The following is a 20,829-nucleotide window of genomic DNA, read 5'->3' as shown; positions in this document are numbered from 1 at the left end:
ATTTGGGCAGGCAGAGGGGCAAGGAGTGTGTCTGGCAGACTCACAATCCTTTTGTCTGCTTTGCTTGTTAGAAATTCCATTGTGTGATGAGCTGGATGATACCAACATGATACTTGAACAAGGCTGCCTGATACTGATATCATTTCATGAGCCATTAATCCCCTCAGCAAGCCCAGCTCTTTACAGTGCGGCCTGAAAATTTCATATGTTAATCTCTTCTAATGCATTGTTTGCATATTCATCTCACAGAAGGTGAGAATAACTCATTTCCTCTGGCAGACAGTGAGATTGCAGATATATCATCAAACCCATCTATGCAGCAGATTAATAATGTGACAATACCACAATGAAGATGAAAACTGGATTATATTGATTCATCGTGATTTTATCAAGTGTTCAGGGTGTTGAATTTGCAGGCAACCCCACAAGGGGAGAGAATGAGTGAATCTGACTCCACGTTCTTAAAAGGCTAATTTATTATTTTATGGTCTATATCAAACTGTACTAAAGAATAGAGAAAGGATACAGACAGAAGGCTTAACAAGAATGATAATGAAAACTCATGACTCCTTCCAGAGTCTGACACAGCTGATGGTGACTGGTCATTAAGTTAAAACAATTCACATGAAACCAATCAAACAATGTCCAAACCACATTCCAAAGCAGCAAAACACAGAAGAAGCAAAGGAGATAATATTGTTTTCATTTCTCTCTGAGGTTTCTCAGCTTCCCAGGAGAAGAATCCTGGGCAAAGAGGATTTTTCAGAAAATATGACGGTGACATTCAGGGGGAACAACAGTCATGAGCATGCTGCAGAGGGGTATGAAATGGACACAACAACACTGTCACAGTGCTGGAGTGAACAGACCTTACCTCTGTCTGCACCATGGACATTCTGTAGGACCTCATGTCCGACACCAGGCCCAAAATATCCACGAATTCATGGTCACGGATGTGCTGCAGGAGCCGGTCCAGGGCTATGAACGTTCCCGTCCGCCCCACGCCAGCGCTGCAACACACACAGACATGCAGCTCTTTCACACACAGCAAAATCAGTGGCGCTGCAAAAGGCAGGAGTCCTGCAGCTGTAACTATCAGACAGAACTGATCTGAGGCCAGGCAGGCTGGTTGATCTGATCTAGTGGTACACGAGCCATTGGTTGGGCAGAGTGGATGCACTCGCACACAGAACGTGCACACACAGCCTCACCCACCCTCAGCTCCCTGCTCTTCCTGCTGTCACTGCTCCCCTCACAGACTTCCTGAGACCCCGGCAACTCCAGGGGCTGGAGCCAGAACTACAGAGAGTAATACAGGAGCAATGGATGCCCAGAGACAGCGGGGGTCACACCTGCAGGACTCGGCTCCACAGCTCACTACACTGAAAAGCTCTTTCCTTGCAAAGGCACTGCATGACAGAAGTTTGTCCTCAAAGGACAAACCTCCCAGTGATGCCTTGTGAAGGCTGACCCAAAACAGAGGCTGGACAGAGTAAAGAATAAAGCAGGGATTTACTGGGAGGCCTCAATGGATCCACCTTGGGCAGCACAAGAGCCCAGCCAGGGCTACACCCAAGATGAACCAAAATGGTCACAAAATGGTCACGAGGTCTCACACTTTTACAAGCTTGCATCTTGGAGTTAATTGTCCAATTACAGCTTTAGCCCATGAAGTCACATCCTTCTTGTTTTTCTCTCTTCATTCTGCCATTGTTTGTGCTCCTGGGCTGAGATTTGGATCATTTGTCCTTGGTCCCCAGCTACAGAAGGAATTGTTTTGTCTCCCTGCTCTGTGCAGAGAGCTCACCATCCCCTAATATGAAGCCCAGACCCCCACACTAAAGCAGCACAGAATTTGAAAAATATAAAAGCTAAAACCTGAGGCATCACCAGAAGAGTCTGCACTCCAGGACTTCTGCCTCAGGAGCATGAGACAGAAATAGCTACCACTCAGCTAAAAATCTACATTTTCCCCAAAGAGAAGCTTAGCAACTAGAAAAAACACACACTGCCTTCATTTAGAGATTCTCATGTGTGTAAGATTCTTTGCACTGTAATTTCACATGCAGTGTTTAAGTCAGATTTTACAGAGGTTTTACAGACTTACACATAGCATCCCAACATCTTACCCACTATTAAGGGTGTGTATCTTGGCAAAAGCTCTTTCTCCTGTTTTGTCATGCTTTTTCTGAAAAGCCTTGAAAGTGTTTGCAATAATGTTTAACAGCTCATCTCAACACAGTTCAACACAACTGTCACAAAACAGGTCTCTATTCGGCTTTTGTTGTGTTAATTTCTCAAATACGATGGATACAATGGAACTTCTGATGTGTTAATTGGACAGGTTAACTGATAAATTCATTCTGTGCCTTCTTTAAAGTCTGAGAACAATTGCTGCAGGAGTTGATCGATGTACTCTTTCTTTACCCCCCCTACTAATTTTTAGCATTGTTATTTTTAATCTCTGTGGTCTAGGATGCACAATATAGTCTAAAAATACTACCTGAAAATATCCCTCTTTGCTGCTAGAATCCTCACTGAAAAAAAGGAAAATACTACAGCTGTCGCCCAGCTCTCTGATAAGCAGTAAATACAGGGTCTGATTTCATAATATGATATATAAATCTCTCTCCTGGCTTATTGAGCACTTTTTTTTGGCACTAAGACTCACAGAACCATATCCTCCATGGATTTCTCCATGAGGTCACAGGGCAGAGCTGCGTAACACCGGAGAGAACCACCTTCAGCCAACAGGTGAGCCGAACCCCAAAATCTCTATTTCTCATGGTTTCACTTACTGTCACACCTTGTTCTTCTCCTATTCCTTGAGGCATTTACCTGCAGTGTATGACCATGGGGCCTTTAGTCTTTGCTGATTTCTGCCTGACCATCTGTACAAACTGGAGGATGCTCTCGGCAGCGTTGGTGGTGGGCACGCCGTGGTCTGGCCAGGCAGTGAAGTTGAAATGCATCACGTCCTGCACCTCATCAGCCTGGTGGCAGAAGCAGAACAGCAGCATGTCACCACACTCAGTCACACTGAGGGCTTTTTTTTTTTTTTTTGTCATTTTGTGGTTTTCTTTGGTTTTTTTTGCCTACGTACAGCCTGAAAGACTGAAGCCAGCCAAAAAAAATTGGCAAAGAACAAACAAGGTATTTAATTACAAAATTGGGAGGGATATCAAGCCATCATTATCAAAACAACATCAGCGTCCTGTTTCTGGGTTTGGGATTTGCTTTTGTCCCTGTGGTAGTTCCATCTTATTTTGCTTTTAAATCAAGAACTGTTGCATTTTTCAGCTCTGAGCTTTTGCCCCCTTTTTATTCCATTCCCTCTCCTTTTCTCATTTTGCCACAGATAAAGAACAACACTGTTGGCAAACAGTCAAACCTGGACTCTCAAGAGATTTTCTTTTCAAGTTTTAAAGAAAAAAACAAAAAAAAAACCCAACAAAAAACCCCACCAAAACATCAACAATAACAAAAACCCACAAAAAAAAAAACCAAAAACCCAAAGCCAAACAAACAACCAAAAAAAAACAAACAAAAAAAACCCAAAAAAAAGCCAAACCAAAAAAAAACCAAAAAAACCAGAGGGAAGAAAAACCATTACCAGAGGAAACATTTAAGGAAAAAAACTCATTATAAAAAACTCCACATTTATAATGTTAAAAATTCTATTGGCTTTAGATGAAGTGAGATCCCCAACACAACACATAAGGTCCTGGGTCAGTGGTGAATTGCCTGTGCACAGCCTTTTCCACATTCCCTCCACATCTCTAAACTTTCTCATCTAAACTCATCTAAACTCATCTTCATGAGATGGTGCTGGCAATGAGCTGATGCAGGAAACAAAGGTGGAAGGAAAGCCTGGACACCACATCCTCTCACTTTTGTTTAAATATTTTATAGGTAGATATGATCATTGCAGAATTGCCCTTTTGAAAATTATTTTCAATTCTTCCATTGGTATTTTCAAGTTTTGAATAATTTATAGCAAGGAGCTGTGTCCGAGATATAGAAAAAAGAGAAATTCACACATTTGCTGTCAGGAATTGTTGGTACCACAGAAGTGTCCAGAGCTCTAGTACTACTTTTGTTTCAGCCTTGCGCTTTGCCGAGGAATTCAGAGACAAGAATTTTAGGGAAAGTTTTGTGATTCCTGTGTGAAGTGAGGGTAAGGACACTGATCTTTCTTAGGTGTTTCCTGCTGAATGCCAGAAATGGACCAAAGTTAAAGAAAAGGCTGGACTGCAATGACTCCCACTCCTTTGGCAGAGGGTTTCACTCACGTAGCTGATTCGGAAGCTGCGATACACCCAGTCCGTGTGCTCCTCCTCGCTCAGCATCTCCACTGTGATGTCCCCATATGCAACAGGATCTTCTGTGAAAGGCCAGTAGTGGTCACATTTCACCTGAGACGTGGGGAAATGCAGGCATATTTGTATTTATATGAAGATACACACATGGAAAGAAGCACACGCAAAAGGAGGCAGAACCTCAGGTTTAGCAACGCCTACAGCACTGCTCACTTGCTGCTGCAATAAGAGGAAATTTATCCTGCCATGACTTCCAGTCAGACCATTCCCATTTAATTGTGGTCATCAGCTATTTATCAGTTTTCAGAAGGGCAGCTTTAGTGCAGAGAAGAATAGACAGTGCCTTTCGTTATTCTTCCTGATATAAACGGTCTAAATGGAGCAAAACGCTGGGAAAGAGAATGTCCATATAAACCCCCAAATTGTATTCCAAATATCTCTATTACAGTATCAAAGGAAAATGTAAAGCTAGAACTTGTATTTCATAATTATCAAAACTTAAAAGTGCAGAATCACAGAAGGCCTGAGGTTGGAAGGGACCCCTGGAGGTCATCCTGTTCAAGCCCCTCCCCTTCCAAGTGTCACATAGAGCCAGCTCTATGTCCATGTCCAGGTGGCTTTGGAATATCTCCAGGGATGGAGACTCCACAAGCTCTGGGCAGCCTGTCCCAGTGCTCAGTCCCCCTCACAGTAAAATAAGTGTTGCCTGACTTCAGAAGGTATTTAATGTGCTTTTTTAATTTGTGCACATCACCTCTTGACCTGTCACTGGGAAAATCACCACTAAAGGAGTCCCCCATCTCCTTTCCCTCCCATCAGGTATTTGTACACAGTGACAAGACCCCTGGAGCCTCCTGTTCTCCAGGATGAAGAGTCCCAGCTCTCTCAGTCTCTCCTCACATAAGAGGAGAGGCTTCATAGTAAGGTCAGGGGAGGTAAAGGGGCAGAAAATGTCAAAGAAGGTCAGGGTCGTCAAAGAAGTTCAAAGAGGGTGGAGGAAGGTTAAAGAAAGTTAGGGAAAGTCAACATCAAAGCAGGTCAAAGCAGGTCAGGGAAGGTCAAGGTTCAAGGGAAGGTCAGACAAGGTCAAGGAAAATCAGGGAAGGTTGAAGAAGGTCCGGGAAAGTCAAAGAATGTCAAAGAAGTTCAGGAAAAGTCAAAGCAGGTCAAAGAAGATCAAAGGTCAGAGAAGGTCAGAGAAGGTTGAAGAAAATCAGGAAAATTCAAAGAAGGTGCAGCAAGTCAGGGAAGGTCCAAGAAGGTCAAGAAAGGACAAAGTTCAAGAAAGGTCAAAGGAGGTCAGGGAACTTCAGGGAATGTTGAAGGTCCTGAAATGGGAAGGCAGATGCCATTCCAGGGCTGGTTGTGATGCTGCCTTGTGATCAGAAACAATGCAAAGACATTCACTCAGCATAAAAAAAAAGCTCTTTTTCAGAGTGGTTTCATTTACACATACAAGATTTTGTTACATACCCGCCTTTTCTCATTGCACTGAGTGAGCATAACAATAATTTGTGATTTTTGCTGGAGAACCATCTTCCAAAAATCATTCCTAGTTTCTGGCAGTGGTCCTTGGGTTGCAATGTATTCCTGTGGTGAATTATAACCCTAAAAGACAAAGAGATAGGTCCTGCTTACTAACATGGTCATTGCTTCAGAACATGTAGTTTTCATCTTTTTTTAGCTTTCCCAAGTTCAATTTGTACTTCTAAAAGTGTTTTTTAATATAAAGAAAAAATTTTTTTTGGTATTTATTTTGTGATGACAACTTTTGCTAGATTTGATGCTCCCAAAGTATAAGCAATCTAAAATGCAGAAGATGAAGCTGTTACCACATGAATCATTTGCCCAGAGAGCAGAAAAGGCAAAAAGCAAGCAATAAGAACCCTAAAAAAAAGTTATAGCTCCTTCCAGATTATGTAATTTTAGGGTTTGTTTAGTTATAGGCACAAAACCAGCTACAGATGCCCAGTCTGCTCATCCCAAGCAGTGCCTGTGGTGATTTTCAGTCACTGGTGTCAATGGAACAGGAGTATACACACATGTTTATGTCATGAGGCCTTAAATCAATAAAATATTAATTATAATTCTGCTTAAAATAATAAAGATGCTGAGTCAATGCCATTAACAGATGCTAAGATGCTTCATATGCATGTATTCCCTTTCCTATACCTGTCAACATGATTTTAGTTGGAAAGACTCCTTTCTCCTCTCCAAAAGGACTGTTATTAGGACTAAAATAAATGACCACAGAATGGCCCTTTTGGCATCTGCTATAACCATATTTGCTGAGATTGTATCATCAAAACTGCATTTGGAGAGTATTTTTATATTCCTAGCAAGAGCAAAAAAATACGTCCAACACACAGCATGATCCCATGCAAATTGGGCAATTTCTGTGCCACCACCGTATGTGGATCATAAAATTATTAGTGATTTGGGAGCACTTTCCACAAATGGCTTCCTCCAGACATCTCTGCAAATGAACTCAATCCTAGCTGTGTGCACTACACAGAATTTGCTGCCTGTTCTGCGTGGGCTGTGTCCGACCTAAGTGACAAATCCCTGTTATCGCAGGGATAGATCACCTCTGGTTTCTGTGTTTGGAGGCAGAGGAGCACTGATTATCAGAAAAAGAACAGCACTACCATCACGTTTTTATCCCAGCTTCCATGGTCAGCACTGTGCTAGAAGCAGAACTAAAGACATGCAAAGCAGAACTGAACATCTGAGAGGGGCTGCTGCTGAAGACCCTGTTATCCACAATCCCACGTGACAGAAGTTTTCTGGGCTGTGAAATCCTGGAAGGTTTTTCTTTCCTGATTCTTGCAGTGGGAGTGCTCAGGTTCATGCCCTGGGCACAGAGAAGCCAAGCACAGACACTTGGCTCAACGCTGCACACTTGGGCAATGCCTAAGTGACAGAGAAGTGGCTCCAGTGACTCATCCGAGGGCTCCTCCTTTCTCCAGAACGCTGGCTCAGCTCTCTCCAGCACAACCAGAGTCAGCTCTATCTACAGCCAGACTGCAAAAAAAATGCTGATTTCTCTGTGAAAGATCTCTTCCTAAAGGGCAGCAGTGGTGCCCTGCCTCCTCTCCAGGCAGAGCAGCCCAGGGAATTCTTGCTCTCTGGTACAGAGGTACCAGAGGGACAAACCCTTGTGGCAGGGATAAGCCTAAGTGACTGCACGAGCTCAGGGGAGAGTGGAGAGAGCTGATGAGCTTTCAGCCAGCCCCCAGTGTCAAAATATTTGCCTACAGCTCTGTGTGCACTGTAATTATCCTGGAACTGTGGGTGCTACCCCCCGTAAATGTCTGCTCCCTGCCAGGTGCAGGGAAGCTCGGGGGAAGCACCAGAGAGGAGGCAGAAAGCAGAAGTTCCCTCCACACACCATCTGGGCTGTGTGCATTTTGTGCATTTGGAGTGTCTGCCTGAGCTCTTTTCTTCCATGTGCAGTAGAAACCTAGAAAAATTTCTCATTTGAACATATATGTTTCACCTCACTGTCTTAAAAGGCTACTGAATCATTTTAACATTTCCCGGTCATTTCCCTACCAGTCCAATCAAAGTCTCACAAAGATTCACAGCTACTGCAGCAAAATTTGCCAAAAACATTCCCCCTCCACCCCTTTTTTTTTTTTTTTTTTTTTTTTTTTTTGGGGTGGCTGTTCCCTGTAGGCAAAATATTTGGAGGCTGAAGGAGATGCTGAGAGCATGGCTGAGCTTCCAGGAAATGTTGTGCTATTTTCAAGGGCCCAGCTCTGCCTGGCGTGCAGGACACTGAGCTCTGTACTCACAGGGATGTAGTTGGCATTAATGTAGTCAGACCCCTCCTCTTCATTCATGGAGACTAAGCGGACACGACTAAAATCATCTGTAAAAGGAAACAGAAATTAGGAAATAAATGGCCTCTCAAATATGGCACTCACCTCCAACTAGGCAAAATTTAAATTAGTCCTACAGGAAAGGCCAAAAATAATCTATTAAAAAATAGAAAATTCTCATATTGGCTAAGAGAGCAATGTTTGCTTCAGCAAACGCTGCATGGACACACCGTCATTAGTGTTCTGCAAACACCCCCTCCAAGTGCTGTCCCTTTGGGCTCCCTTAGGCTTCATTAAAATTATAAGAAAAATACAGAAACACTACTCAGCAGCATAAAAAACCTTGTGTTTCTCACCTCCAAACTCTTGCCACGATAAACACTTCCAGGAACCTCATCTATTCAAAGCTAACATAAAAACATCCCTTGCCTGGTTCTCTGTAAGAGCACGATTGCAGAACAGGCTTTTACCAGTCTTAGAAAAATCTCCTGATTCTCCAACGTTCTTACTGGAACTCTCCTTTCCCTCTCTAGGGATTTTAGCAGGATTTAGTGTGTTGTGCTTACATGGCAGGATGTTTGTGTAGCGATTCTTGCAGCGGTTCATGGGGAGATCAGCAGCAAAGTGGGGGATGTCGAGCCCAATCAGCTTCAGCTCCTGAGATAACAGAAAGGAAAACGCCAAGGTCAGCCTCAAAAACACTCAGAGAATAATTCCTCGTGATCACTGGTGGCAGGTAGCAGACAGAAAATGCTCATAAATCACTTCATAAATTGACAGCAGGACGACAGATTGTCTTTTTTTGATGCCTCTGAGATGGGCTCCAAGCAGCTGGAGAGCAGTGCTGGGGTTTCTTCTCCTGATGTTGCCAACACACTGCTGCCATCCCAGAGCTGGGACTCAGAATTGCTCCTCTCTACCCACACTCACTGTCACACCAAAAATCCTGTCAAACAATCCTGTCAGGGGCTGGCTAAGTTATTTCTGTGGTGGTGATCTGCCCCCCTTAAAGAGGCTTCTTGAAATCCTCAAGTGGCTTTCAGTCTTGGGGAAATGCTTGGAAGGTCTTTCTGGTCATCATCTTCAGTAGTTGCACATGTAATACATGGTGCATCAGGGGAATCTGCTGTCAGGAAGGGATCATGGAAACACCCTGAGAGTCCTCCCCACTGCCTTTCTGTGGGGTTTCACCCCCGGATTGGGGTGACCCCAAAAGATGGAAAAGTCCCTCCTCCAACCCGTGCCTTCGAAGAAAGACTCAGTAGTCTTCTGTTGTCCGTTCTCAAGGTTGTTTATTGTTGGTTATCTACAAGATTCTTCTCCTGAACTGCTGTGGCCCGTTCAGCAGGTCAGACAAAGGCACACTGCCCTCCCAGGGGGCTGGTGCCATCTTTTATATCATATATTACATACTACATGTTTATACTTTTTCCCCAATGCCTATTATCTATATTGAATGGTGACTTTCTACTCTAAACCAATCTGTGAGTGCCAACACCACCAAAGACATGGAGGCTGGGAAGGAGAAAGAAAGAGGACAGGGCACACCCAAGTCCCTCCATCTTAGATCTCCTGACCCCCATGTACAAAACTTGGACCCCTGCGTACAAGGCCTAAAACCCCCCTGTACAGCACTCAGAAATCCTACCCTTCACTTCGTGACTACTTCTACTACAATATCTAAACTTTTGTGACTTCTTGTTCTTCCTGCAAAGTTGGTAAACTGTTCCATGGGTCAGGTTCAAAGCCACAGGGGTCTCTGGCTGCATGCCAGGGTCTCAGATGCTTTTGACCTGGGTCTGGAACGTCCGAGAATGTCTGTGGGACATTCTGAGTTCCGACACCTTTCCATCTTAAATCTTTGGGAAACAGCCCCAGGATAGGGATGGGGTATTGTATTTGTAGGATGTCCCATGGCAGGAAGGAATGATGAATCTGACTTCATGTTTTCAGAAGGCTAATTTATTATTTTATGATACTATATTATATTAAAGAATATTATACTAAGCTATACTAAAGAATACAGAAAGGATACAGACAGAAGGTTAAAAAGATAATAATGAAAACACATGACTCCTTCCAGAGCTTCGACACAGCTTAACCTTAATTAGCCTCTGAGTCAAAACAATTTACAGAAAACTAATAAAACAAGCTACCTGTTGGTAAATAATCTCCAAATATATTCCAAAGGAGCAAAACACAAGAAAAACAAATCAAATAATTATTGTTTTCCTTTTTATCTAAAGCTTCTCAGCTTCCCAGGGGCAAAATCCTGGGGAAAAAAAAATTCCAGAAAACATAAATACTACAATAGGGTTTAGTTTTATGCTACTAAACTGTCTTTAAATTTTGAGTAATTAAGAGAATGCACCTGAACTAGTCTTAGAGAAATCTCCTTGCTCTTATAGAGATTTCTGATGCTACTTCCTCATTTCAGAGCTTCCTCTGAAATTAAGGACATTAAATAAATAAAATAAAGCCATTAAAATCCCAAATTCAATTCAGGTTGCTAGCATGTCTTAAACTTAAAGCAAGTGTGTTTTTTCTGACAGTTAACTCAGATTGAATGTGAGAAGCCACTCCAATCAGCTCACTAAATGCAGGATTAACAGCACCAAGCTCCACTTCTAAATTCTGCAGAGGAGGAAGTGAAGCTGGCCCGCCCAGCAACACCACAGATCAACCAACACAGAGCATGCAGGAGCACGCCAGGCAGCCTTAACATCTTGAAAAAGCTGATCTGGACAAGTAGCAGAGGGCAGAATCCTCAGAGATTTACCTCAAATTGCAGAGAAAATTTATAATCTGAGTCTTTGGCCATATCCTTGATGTATCCATCAAAATCATCCAGCTGAACAGGGCTTTAAAAGAAAAATACAGAGAAATTTGGTTTAAAAAAATCTCATTTTTGTAGTACCTTTCATTTCTTTCCCTCAAAATACTCTCAAGTCATAAATATCTATTTGCAGCTGTTAATGCTAGAAAGAAATAAGGACAAACCTTGTGGCTCAGGGCCACCAAATAGTGGGTGTATTACATTTTGGATGCCACTGCCCTGATTGCCTTGTCTGCCGGCTTTGACAACTGCACACATTTGTAATTATGAGTCCAATCCTCTTCCCAGAGAGATGGTGGCTAAAAAAAGGTGGTCTATAACTATACAAAACCATGGTGAGCTTCAGTAGGTAGGAATTAGCCTTGATTTAATGACTCCCCTCATTCCACACTTTTTTTCTGCCAGGTGAGATCTATCTGTTAGTCAGGCACAGCCCCTGAACATAACTCAGAAATAATTAGGCTGATGCTCTGAGTAACGAAACACAGGTAAACAGCCTCCCTCACCTAATTATCATACTCTAATTTACAAGCTGCTGGAGCATGTACACAGTAATCTTCTCATTTACTTGGAGGCAATATGCCCAAAGGAACCTGTCTTATCACCACTTAATTACTCCTGTTTACCTGCTAGCATTAATGATCTGATGTTCTAGCAACAACTGTAATGAGAGCCCCATGTCAACAGGGAAATATCACTGCAAACAAATGCATCCCAGATTTTTCACCATTTGCAATTTTTAACTAAGGATAAGCTCTGCTGAAATCACTAAGTTGGATAATTGATCTTTTCCCTGCTGGCTAATTTTGTATGGTTTACTGCAATCTTTTGAGCAGAATTGCTTTTGTCCAATTCATGTTTGTTTTCTGCTTTCGGGTATCTCTCTTGGGATATGTCTATCAAGAAGTTTTGTGTAACTGAAATACCACTATGCCATGTACTCCCCAATGCCTATTTAGTCTAAGACTTATTCCTTTAAATATCAAAGTTGTTACATACTTGGTCAGCTTTCTCTTCTTTAATCCATTCTTACTCCTGTAAAAAAAAATAGAAAGTGTTTTTTCATTCATACTTATGAATTAAACCATTCATCAATCAGTTGTAGAACCTTTATTCAAAGACAGCACTTATTTAAGAATGTGTATTTTTTCATCATACTCAGGAGGAGATTGGTGATAATAATTTACAATAATTTTAAGCTGATAGCAAGATTTCTGTTGAGTCCAGTGGGATGCATATCCCATTCTGTGGCTCTGAGAATGACCTGCCATTGGGAAGGAAAACTTGTGCCCAGAAAAATCCAAGGGTCCCCTATAAATCCTGACCCATTGGCTCTGGGTGGGCTGGGGCTGAGCACCCAGGGCCTGAGCCTGGCTGAGCTTGGAGAATTGGATGTCAGCACTGGAGAGCAACTGGGAATGAGAAGCATCTGTTGTGTAAAGGGACAAGACCACCACTTGCAAATTCAAGAAAAGGTGAAGGAAAAAAGAAAGGGCCTGTCCCATAACCTGCTTCTGATGATAAATGAAGACAATGGCAAATATCCTACTGGCCTCAGCAGGACTCAAGCTTAAAGCTTAGATAATTTAATTGACTTTAAACAGCTGGAGATAACTGTGCCAGTCATGTAAAACAATGATTTATGGCTGATGGAATTCACTAGCAACAGTTGTGAGCAGCTTTCTGAGTGTGTTAAGCAGTAAAACCCAAAGGATTGGACTTGAGAACTGCCCTACACCAGGTACCACAGGGTGGATTTTGGGAGGAGGGTGTGCGTTCATTTTGTTGTTGCCTCAAAGAAGTTAAGCAACAATAGAAATTAAATGGGCAAAGCAAGCATCCTGGAATTACTTGGCTAGAAGTCTAAAAACACTGATCTCTGTTCAATCAGCCACAGAGCTCAAATAGATTCTTGCTTACTCAGAAGGAATTTTAATAGTGTCAGTTTTTAATTCCTGGGCATTAAAGAGTATCTGGTTTGTTGGTTTTTTTTTCACATTATAATGATGATTTTTAATTTCATGGTGATATGAAAGTTATGTCTAGATCATTTGGTTCACTGCTTCAATTTGTAAATTAAAGGTCAAGACTTTACATTCTAAATAATGAAATTATACAGAAAGAAATATTAAAAAGCAGAGTATTTTTATTTTCCTATCTTGTTAAGTTTAGAAGCTACATTAAAAAGAAATAAAGGGCTACTTTCCAAAACTAAATTTTACAAAATATGCAGTTTCTGGAGCAGCCACAACCTGTAGTAATTTTGTTAAAGTACATACCCACTTAGATGAGGAGCTTTGCCTGTAGAATTAACAAGAGCTATGGCAATACCAGCTTTATATTAATGTGGAGATTAAAGATTATAAACCTCTTCAGCCTATCATGCTATCTGTACATTCATATGTACTGTACACCTAAACTATTAGTATTTATTTTCCATCTTCAAAGATTTTTTTTCCTGTGAAATCTTAACATTAATTCCACTAAATTATTCAACACACCTCTATCCCCTGTGACTATGGTAAACCTTTTAATGTCAGGCACGTAAGAATTAATTTGAATAGAACAAAAAATTGCAAAATGCTCTTTATGATGGGAATGCTTCTAAGAACGCTTCTCCAAGGAACACTTCAAGAGGCAATAAAAAAAATGATTGACAAACATTTCTCAGCAGGAATTTTGTGTGATTTGATAGTCTCAAGAGGCCTTTGTTTCTTAGCATTGCAATTGTTTCCTGAATGTTCATAAATGTTTTAAACCAGCTTATGTGCGCAACAAAAAACATTTGAAATGTTAGCTGGCGTTTCATCTGTTATTCCATTTAGTCTACATATTAAAATACAAAGAGAGGGATTAATCTCATCTCATTCCACTTCAGCTCCTGTAAACTTAATCATCTAGACTGAAATAGGTAGATTGATTGAAGGGGAAACCGCTGAAGAAAGATAGGCAGCTGGAGAGGTGAGTTTATGAATAATAAAAGAAAAAAGGCAGAGGGACAAAAGATGACAACATTTTTGCAGCAGTGCCATTCACAGTGGCCATTCTGGGCTTTTTGACCTGCTGGGAGAGCTCAGGGTGACTTCCATAATAATCACCTGCTTGCCTGACCTGATGCCTCAGGTTTCAGCTTTCATATTTTTCAGATTCTGTGCTGCTTTGGGGGATGGTGACATCCCCTAATACGAAGCTCAGAGCAGGGAGACAAAGCAATTCCTGCACAGAGCAGGGAGACAAAACAATTCCTGCTCCAGCTGGGGACCAAGGACAAATGATCCAAATCTTGGCCCAGGAGCACAAACAGCGTGGGCTGGAGAGAGGAAAACAAGAAGGGTGGCTATTCATAACCTAAAGCTGGAATTGGACAATGAACTGCAAATGGAGCAGAACTGAGCCAAGGGAGAGACCCTGGGAGCGCTTGTGCATTTTGGGACCATTTTGGTTCCTCTTGGGTGCAGCCCTGGCTGGGCTCTTGTGCTGCCCAAGGTGGATCCATGGAGGAGATCCTTTGAATAAATCCCTGGTTTATTCTTTAACTCTGCCCAGCCTCTGCTCTAGGTCAGCTTGCACAAGACATCAGACTCTCCACCTCCGTGCAACTTGAGTTAGCTGAGTTTACACCAGACAAACTATAATATAATATAATATAATATAATATAATATAATATAATATAATATAATATAATATAATATAAACCTTGGAGAGGTGGGAAGTACCCCCACATTCTCCTCAGTGAGGTGCGTGTAGTGAACACACTTTTGCTTTCCTGACAGAAGAAGTGGACCTTTCTTTACTTACATTTTTAAGCCCACAGAAAATTTGGATGAGTTTTCCTACAGGCACACTGTAACTCAAGGAAAATCAGTCTCAAAAATCCCTGTCTGAAGATGCTGATGTCTGCCTGCCAGGGCTTTGGTGCCTCGTGGTAAGACCAGGGAAAACGCTTGGGAAATAAAATCTTAACCTCAGGACCACTTTTTTTGTAAAACCCTAAAACTTGGACCCAAGACCATCAAGGAACTTAAGTTTCTTTATATGAATTAGGCAATTTTGGGTCATAGTCAATTATAATTATTTGTTAGATGGTTTGTAAAACAATTCTGGTTCTAAGAAGAGGAGTGGCTTTGTTAGGAATTTTCAAGAAAACAGGTGTTTACCAAATCCTTATAAATTATTTACAGACAGTAATAAATATACCCACAGTATTAAATATACCCACGCACACAATATGTGCACACAGTGACCCTGCTTTTACTCTTTGGGACTCCTAGTTGTACCAGTGAACTGCTTTTATTTGAAAAGCAAAACTTTTACTGGCACCAGGAGGGCATAAGAGCACCTTTGAAAAACAAATGTGTTTGACATCACACACCAAACAGGTGGGGCACAATCAAGCAGTTTTAGTAATAGAACAGCAGCAGCAGAAGTCAGTGCCAGGCAATGAACATGTAAATAACCAGGACAGAAGAAGCCAGGACTTATCATGAAGCAGCAAAAATTGCCAAGACAGCAATGAGATGGATATGATGACCACTGTAAGATTAGCTGTTTAATACCAAAATGGGTTGGAGAATAAACAGACAAACCAGATGAAGCAGGGTAGCAAATACTTTGATACCCACATCCTCTCCAGTCCATGTTCCAGTGCAAAATTATATCTCCAAAAGCTTTGACCCGTTTGAGAACAAAGGCACCACACATATTTCTCATGTCATAGAAATTCACATTGCATATGGAAAAACAAGTAAATCACTTACCAAGGATTAACATAAAATGCCAAAAGATAATCAGTCCAAAGGCATGAGGGTAGCAGAGTTAGGAAAGCAAATACACTTCTACGCCTGTGAGCATTAATAAATAACATACATAAAGATGAAAAAGTGAGGAGAGTTAGTAAGACAAACAGAAATCAGCAGATCAGCAAATTCTATTATAAAAATCAGCTAAACCCACAAATCCTACTTCTTACTTAACTTCCTAAGAATATTATTAGCATCCCTAGAATTTTTCCTCCTCAACCTGCAGGACTTTCAGCTATCAAACACAAAATTGTATCTGGTCAAAATTAGTGCTGTCTTATCACATTGATTCAGGCCTGTTATATTCCTAATTTTCAGAGAGCAGAGTGGGTAGGAAAACATCACTGACAGATTTCCAGCCATTGCATATGTGGTATTAAGCCTACTTTCAATGTTTTGAGGTATTCAGTACTGATGTGGTTTGTTTTTATCACATACATAATCTCCCACGTTTGTTCCTGCAAGATCAGAAGATCTATATCAGAGATAAATTCAGATGCTTCCAACATCTCTTAATACCCTCTATTGAGTCAGATTTCTCGAGGCATCCCTATAACAATTTCCAGAGTGCTTTAAATTCTTTCCTTTCATCTAAACATTGTTTGAACAGTTCTTCTAATTGTGCTTTCTACGAATAACTATCCACAGCAGATTTTACTGTGGCTGAAGGAAATATGAGTACAAAATCATTCTAAACTTCTGTATTTGCAAGCTATTCACCACGTTCTGTGTGCATTAATTCAGGAAACCCACTCAGGCCTGTTCTACCTATTGGTGAAATGGGCTTCAGGTATTTTGCAAATATGAAAACCTCATGGAACTTAAACAAACTTGGCTTCGGTAGAAAGTTTGGGTTTTTTTTTTTTTTAGTCAAATACACCCTCAGGGTGTTTCCCCATCAGAAAATCTGCTGCCTTAAAAGTGATACCATCCTTCTGCAGCTGCTCTAAAGAGGAAACACAAAGTTAAATTTCCTTGTTCAGTACCCTTGGCTCTTCTGAAGTTGGTAGATACTGTGTTTTCCCTGATAAATAAGTCACGTCAAATTGAATCATCCCTAATCTCAATCTTCCAACCAGTGAGGAAATATTCTGCCCATGCAGTGAAAACTCCAAGTTATGCTTTAATGAGTTTTGCTGCTGTAGAGGGAATGGGCAGTGCAGTTTCTGCAGGGCACCTGCCCCAGGCTTGGTAGGAATTGCGTGGCTCAGCCAGAGGCAAGAGCCCTTCTGATAATCACAGACCACAACAACTGCAGAATCAGACTGTGGCACTCACATTCTCTGAACAGAGAGTGAGAATTCTCTCTCCCAGTTTTTTTCCTGGAGAAGCACAGAGAGAAGAAGAGAAAACAATTCTTATCTCTACTTGCTGTTCCTGTTGTTTTTGCACATGTGGAATGGGTTAGGAAGATTGTGTACCTGAAGGGATTTGGTAATTGGATTCAGGAGATGGTTGTTTACATTAATTAACCCATCACTCAAAGCTGTGTCCTGACTGTTAGGAGACAGTCAAGAGTGTTCTTTAGTATGTAATTTAGTATAGTATAGTATCTCTTTAATATAGTATAGTATAATGTAATATAATACAGTTTTAATAGAGCATTTGTTCAGAATTCTGAATCAATGGATACCAATCATTCACTGTGTTGGGGTCGCCCTGGATTCAATATCAGATCCTCAAGGCTCATTTGTTGTTTGAGTTTCTGTGGGGCGGGGCTGGGGATGAAATTTGGTTTTCCATAAACAGAACTCTGGTGCCACAGAGGTTTCCATTAGGCTCTGGAGAGAGAAGTGATGATGTTGCTGGAATACTTCTCCTTCCTTTGAGAAACTCCACGTGAGGCTTTTACTTCCTCTTGCCTGCAGAGGCAGGAGGGATTATTCAAGCCTGGGCTTCTTTCAATGCCAATCCTCACAAGAATTTTCCACACTTTATCAAATCACTGGCTAGCATACTTGCAAACTGATTTATATTCACAGACTAGGAGCTCTGACAGCTAAAGCAATTTATTTTATTCAACATATAAAAAATGTGTAATTGCCTAATAAACACAATACTGTTTTTTTCTGTAATCATGTAGTCCTTCACATCCTGCTCAGGCATACAGAACAACTTAATTAAAAGAAGGAGATGCAGAGATTGCTCAAACCCTGAAAAGTCAGTTTAGCTTCCCTTAGGAATTAGTGGATATGCCCATAGCTCCCTGACTGGATTCCTGGAATGAGCCAATCCTTCTCTCTGCTTTTAGGGCTGAATTTCCCACCTGGCTGCCTTGATGGATTGTGAATCTGCTCTTGACATGAGACAACAGAAGCACACAAAACAACTCTCAGAGAAATAAGGACCATAAGATAAGGACACACTGCCTTCAGTTACAAAAGGTTTGTGGAGATATTAAGCAGGAATGCTTTCCTGAGTTTATATTTTTATAACTTAATTTATGCATGTATAGATATATGCATATACACACACACATACATATATATGCTAAATCAAGCAAGAACCTTCACTTCCACATGCAAACCTATTAATTCCCTTCCCATAAAAAAAGAGCCTTTTATGGTTTTAATAACATCTGTTGCTAGTTTAATAATTTCATTCAAGCTTGGCTATTTAATTAACATGAGTGTTTGATCTTCTGGCTTTTTTGCCATTAATACAGCCCAAGCAAGAGAAGCTGAGGGATGGTTTCATTTGCACTGCATACAGCTGGCTGCTATTACAGCTAAACCAAGCAAGTGAAGCTTGTTTAATATCCAGTTAATTAGCAGCACAGTGAGATATTGACAAGATTTGCTGGGCTTGTTAGTTCAGTTTGCAGGCTTATTAGCAAAAGGCTGGTGGTGGTGCAGTGTCAATCCATTTAATCCCAGCCTGGCTGGCAGGCTGTGTCCTCTGAGGTCATGGAAAGCAGTTTTCTGTTCACCAACTTTTCTTTCCAACTTCTCAGCTGTCAGCAGAGCTGACCATGGGTGTAAAAGCATGTATTTTCTCCTGACCTAGTGGAATGGGGCTGATGTCCTCCTTTTAAGCATCTGTGCTTGGACTTGCCTTGAAAGAGAAGAGGTTTTTGCAGAGATTGCTAACAACAGAACAGTAAACCTTGGCTGTGTCATTCCCACTCATTTATTATCAAAATAGGGATGGAAATGACCACACTGGTGCCAGTCAGGTGGCTCTCAGAGCCTTTTACTTCTTAAAAGCTAGTCCTACAGATTTTCTTCAAATACTTCTCTTTAGCTGATGGTGATAGAGATGATTTACAGTCCATATCAGTGCCTGCAATTCTTGCAGGTGATTTTCTAGACTAGCAAGACATATTTAAGGGGATTTTCTAGACTAGCAAGATATATTTAGGGGGCTTTTTTCAAAAGCACTGAACATTAAGCTACAGTATATATTTGAGTTGGCTTGTCCTTGTCTTGTAACATAAGGAAATACTTATTAAAGACTCTCTATAAAGACATTTGGTAATTAGTTATCTACCAATAAGTTTACTCCTGGATGCAAATACGTGGAAGTGCTAATGAATTTACAGATCAAGTTTCTACAGTTGTGTTATTTTAGGAAATATGTCTGTAAGAGAAAGGAAAAAAAAAAATCCCTCCCAAACACATCTATGCAACTTGGCTGACATGCAAATACATCATTGCCTATTAAAAACAGCAGGTGACAGAATGCATGTCTTCAGTCATCATTCAAGAAATAAAATACATTCAAGGAATGAAATACGAAATTAACAAGCCTAGAAGTTTTATCCTAAAGAGGGACAGCAATGACACAAAAAATAAGCACTTTAAGATAACATTTGCCAAAAAGCAGAGACGGGGGAAAAAAACACAAACTTTGCTTCAAACACTCACCAGTTATAGGGGAGCTTTCCATCTCTCTCCAAAGATGCAAAATTCACAAAGGTCCCAGCCCCACACTCCCTGTTCCAGGAAGATCATTAGTTACTATTTTGGGATTCACAACACTTGCAAAAAGCTTGGTTTAACAGAGAACTCTTGGAGTTGCAGGGAAGTGCTGAACACTCACATCTGTGACTAGGTCTGAGATACTCTGTAATGAACATAACTAGAACCCCTTAATGTGTTTCCAATAAATGTTCAACACCACCTGAGATCAAATTGCCTAAAAATGCTTCAAAAAGAATGAAATTCTCAAACAGACCTTATCTTCTGTCCAGATTTGTGCTTTCCATAGCGTGGCAATGGCCTCAGTGCACAGGTTAAATATTTACCTTTCTATACTAAATATTAATTGTTCCCACTCTAAGGAGAAGTTGTTTACTTGTATCCTTTTTACAGGATAAATATAGGTAATTTTGAGTTACAAAAAAATCCTGAATAACATTCTAGTAGTGTCTTTATCACAAGTCCATTATTTTCAGCTATGAATTATAAACTAACTTGACTATTTTCTTGACTTAGGCAAATACTTGCTTGCAGCTTCTTACTGTATTTATTTTTTTAAATTTCCTTCTGGCGTGTTTATCTTCTTTGGCTAGAAGCAGTAATGAAGGGAAAAAGCTTTGGGCTGGCTGCTCAGTAATTAAATAGAAAAGAATTAATTTAGCTGGCATTTTCAGAGCCAGTTACATGCAAAATGAACAAACCATACAATGCTTTCATAAAAAGATAACTCGAAACATATGTGTGATGTGGTCATCTATTGCATGGAATACACAGACAAGACACAACGCACAAAATGCAGCATTTGCTAGGTTGTTAAGCACAAGATTTTTTAGATAAGTTTTTTTTACATGAAATAATTTCCTTTCTGTGACACCTTTAAAACTAGTAGGTAAACCAATTATATATATATATATATATATACACACACACACACAGAGACACAGAATATACAGGGTTTGGGGAAACTTCCACAGCTCACACAGGCCACAACAACCCAAATCAGAGTGAACTGTTGCAGGTAAGATCATCTGGAAAAGGAAATTGGATTTCAATATTCAGGTACAAATGATTAGTGCAGACTGGCAAATGGTGAGAGAGAGACTTTCTAGAAAACGTTATCTTTTGGTATG

General features: G+C 40.8%; 1 protein-coding gene across 2 annotated transcripts in view; it reads right to left on the bottom strand.

Annotated features, from left to right (window-relative positions):
• PTPRO (protein tyrosine phosphatase receptor type O) overlaps positions 1–20,829 on the bottom strand; it is a 144,762-nt gene that overhangs the window by 4,317 nt on the left and 119,616 nt on the right. Inside the window, exons 16-25 of one of the 2 annotated variants that reach the window (XM_038154047.1) lie at positions 19,646–19,714; positions 15,738–15,821; positions 11,979–12,014; positions 10,923–11,004; positions 8,710–8,800; positions 8,117–8,193; positions 5,793–5,927; positions 4,293–4,415; positions 2,839–2,993; positions 875–1,010 (exon numbers count right to left, since the gene is read on the bottom strand). In XM_038154047.1, the coding sequence (XP_038009975.1) occupies positions 875–1,010; positions 2,839–2,993; positions 4,293–4,415; positions 5,793–5,927; positions 8,117–8,193; positions 8,710–8,800; positions 10,923–11,004; positions 11,979–12,014; positions 15,738–15,821; positions 19,646–19,714 (988 nt within the window). The remainder of the gene's footprint in view (positions 1–874; positions 1,011–2,838; positions 2,994–4,292; positions 4,416–5,792; positions 5,928–8,116; positions 8,194–8,709; positions 8,801–10,922; positions 11,005–11,978; positions 12,015–15,737; positions 15,822–19,645; positions 19,715–20,829) is intronic. The other variant, XM_038154048.1, reaches the window with a different exon arrangement.

Source organism: Motacilla alba, chromosome 1A (genome assembly GCF_015832195.1).
Source record: "Motacilla alba alba isolate MOTALB_02 chromosome 1A, Motacilla_alba_V1.0_pri, whole genome shotgun sequence".
Lineage (NCBI taxonomy): Eukaryota > Metazoa > Chordata > Aves > Passeriformes > Motacillidae > Motacilla > Motacilla alba.
This window is presented reverse-complemented; position numbering and strand designations above follow the sequence as displayed.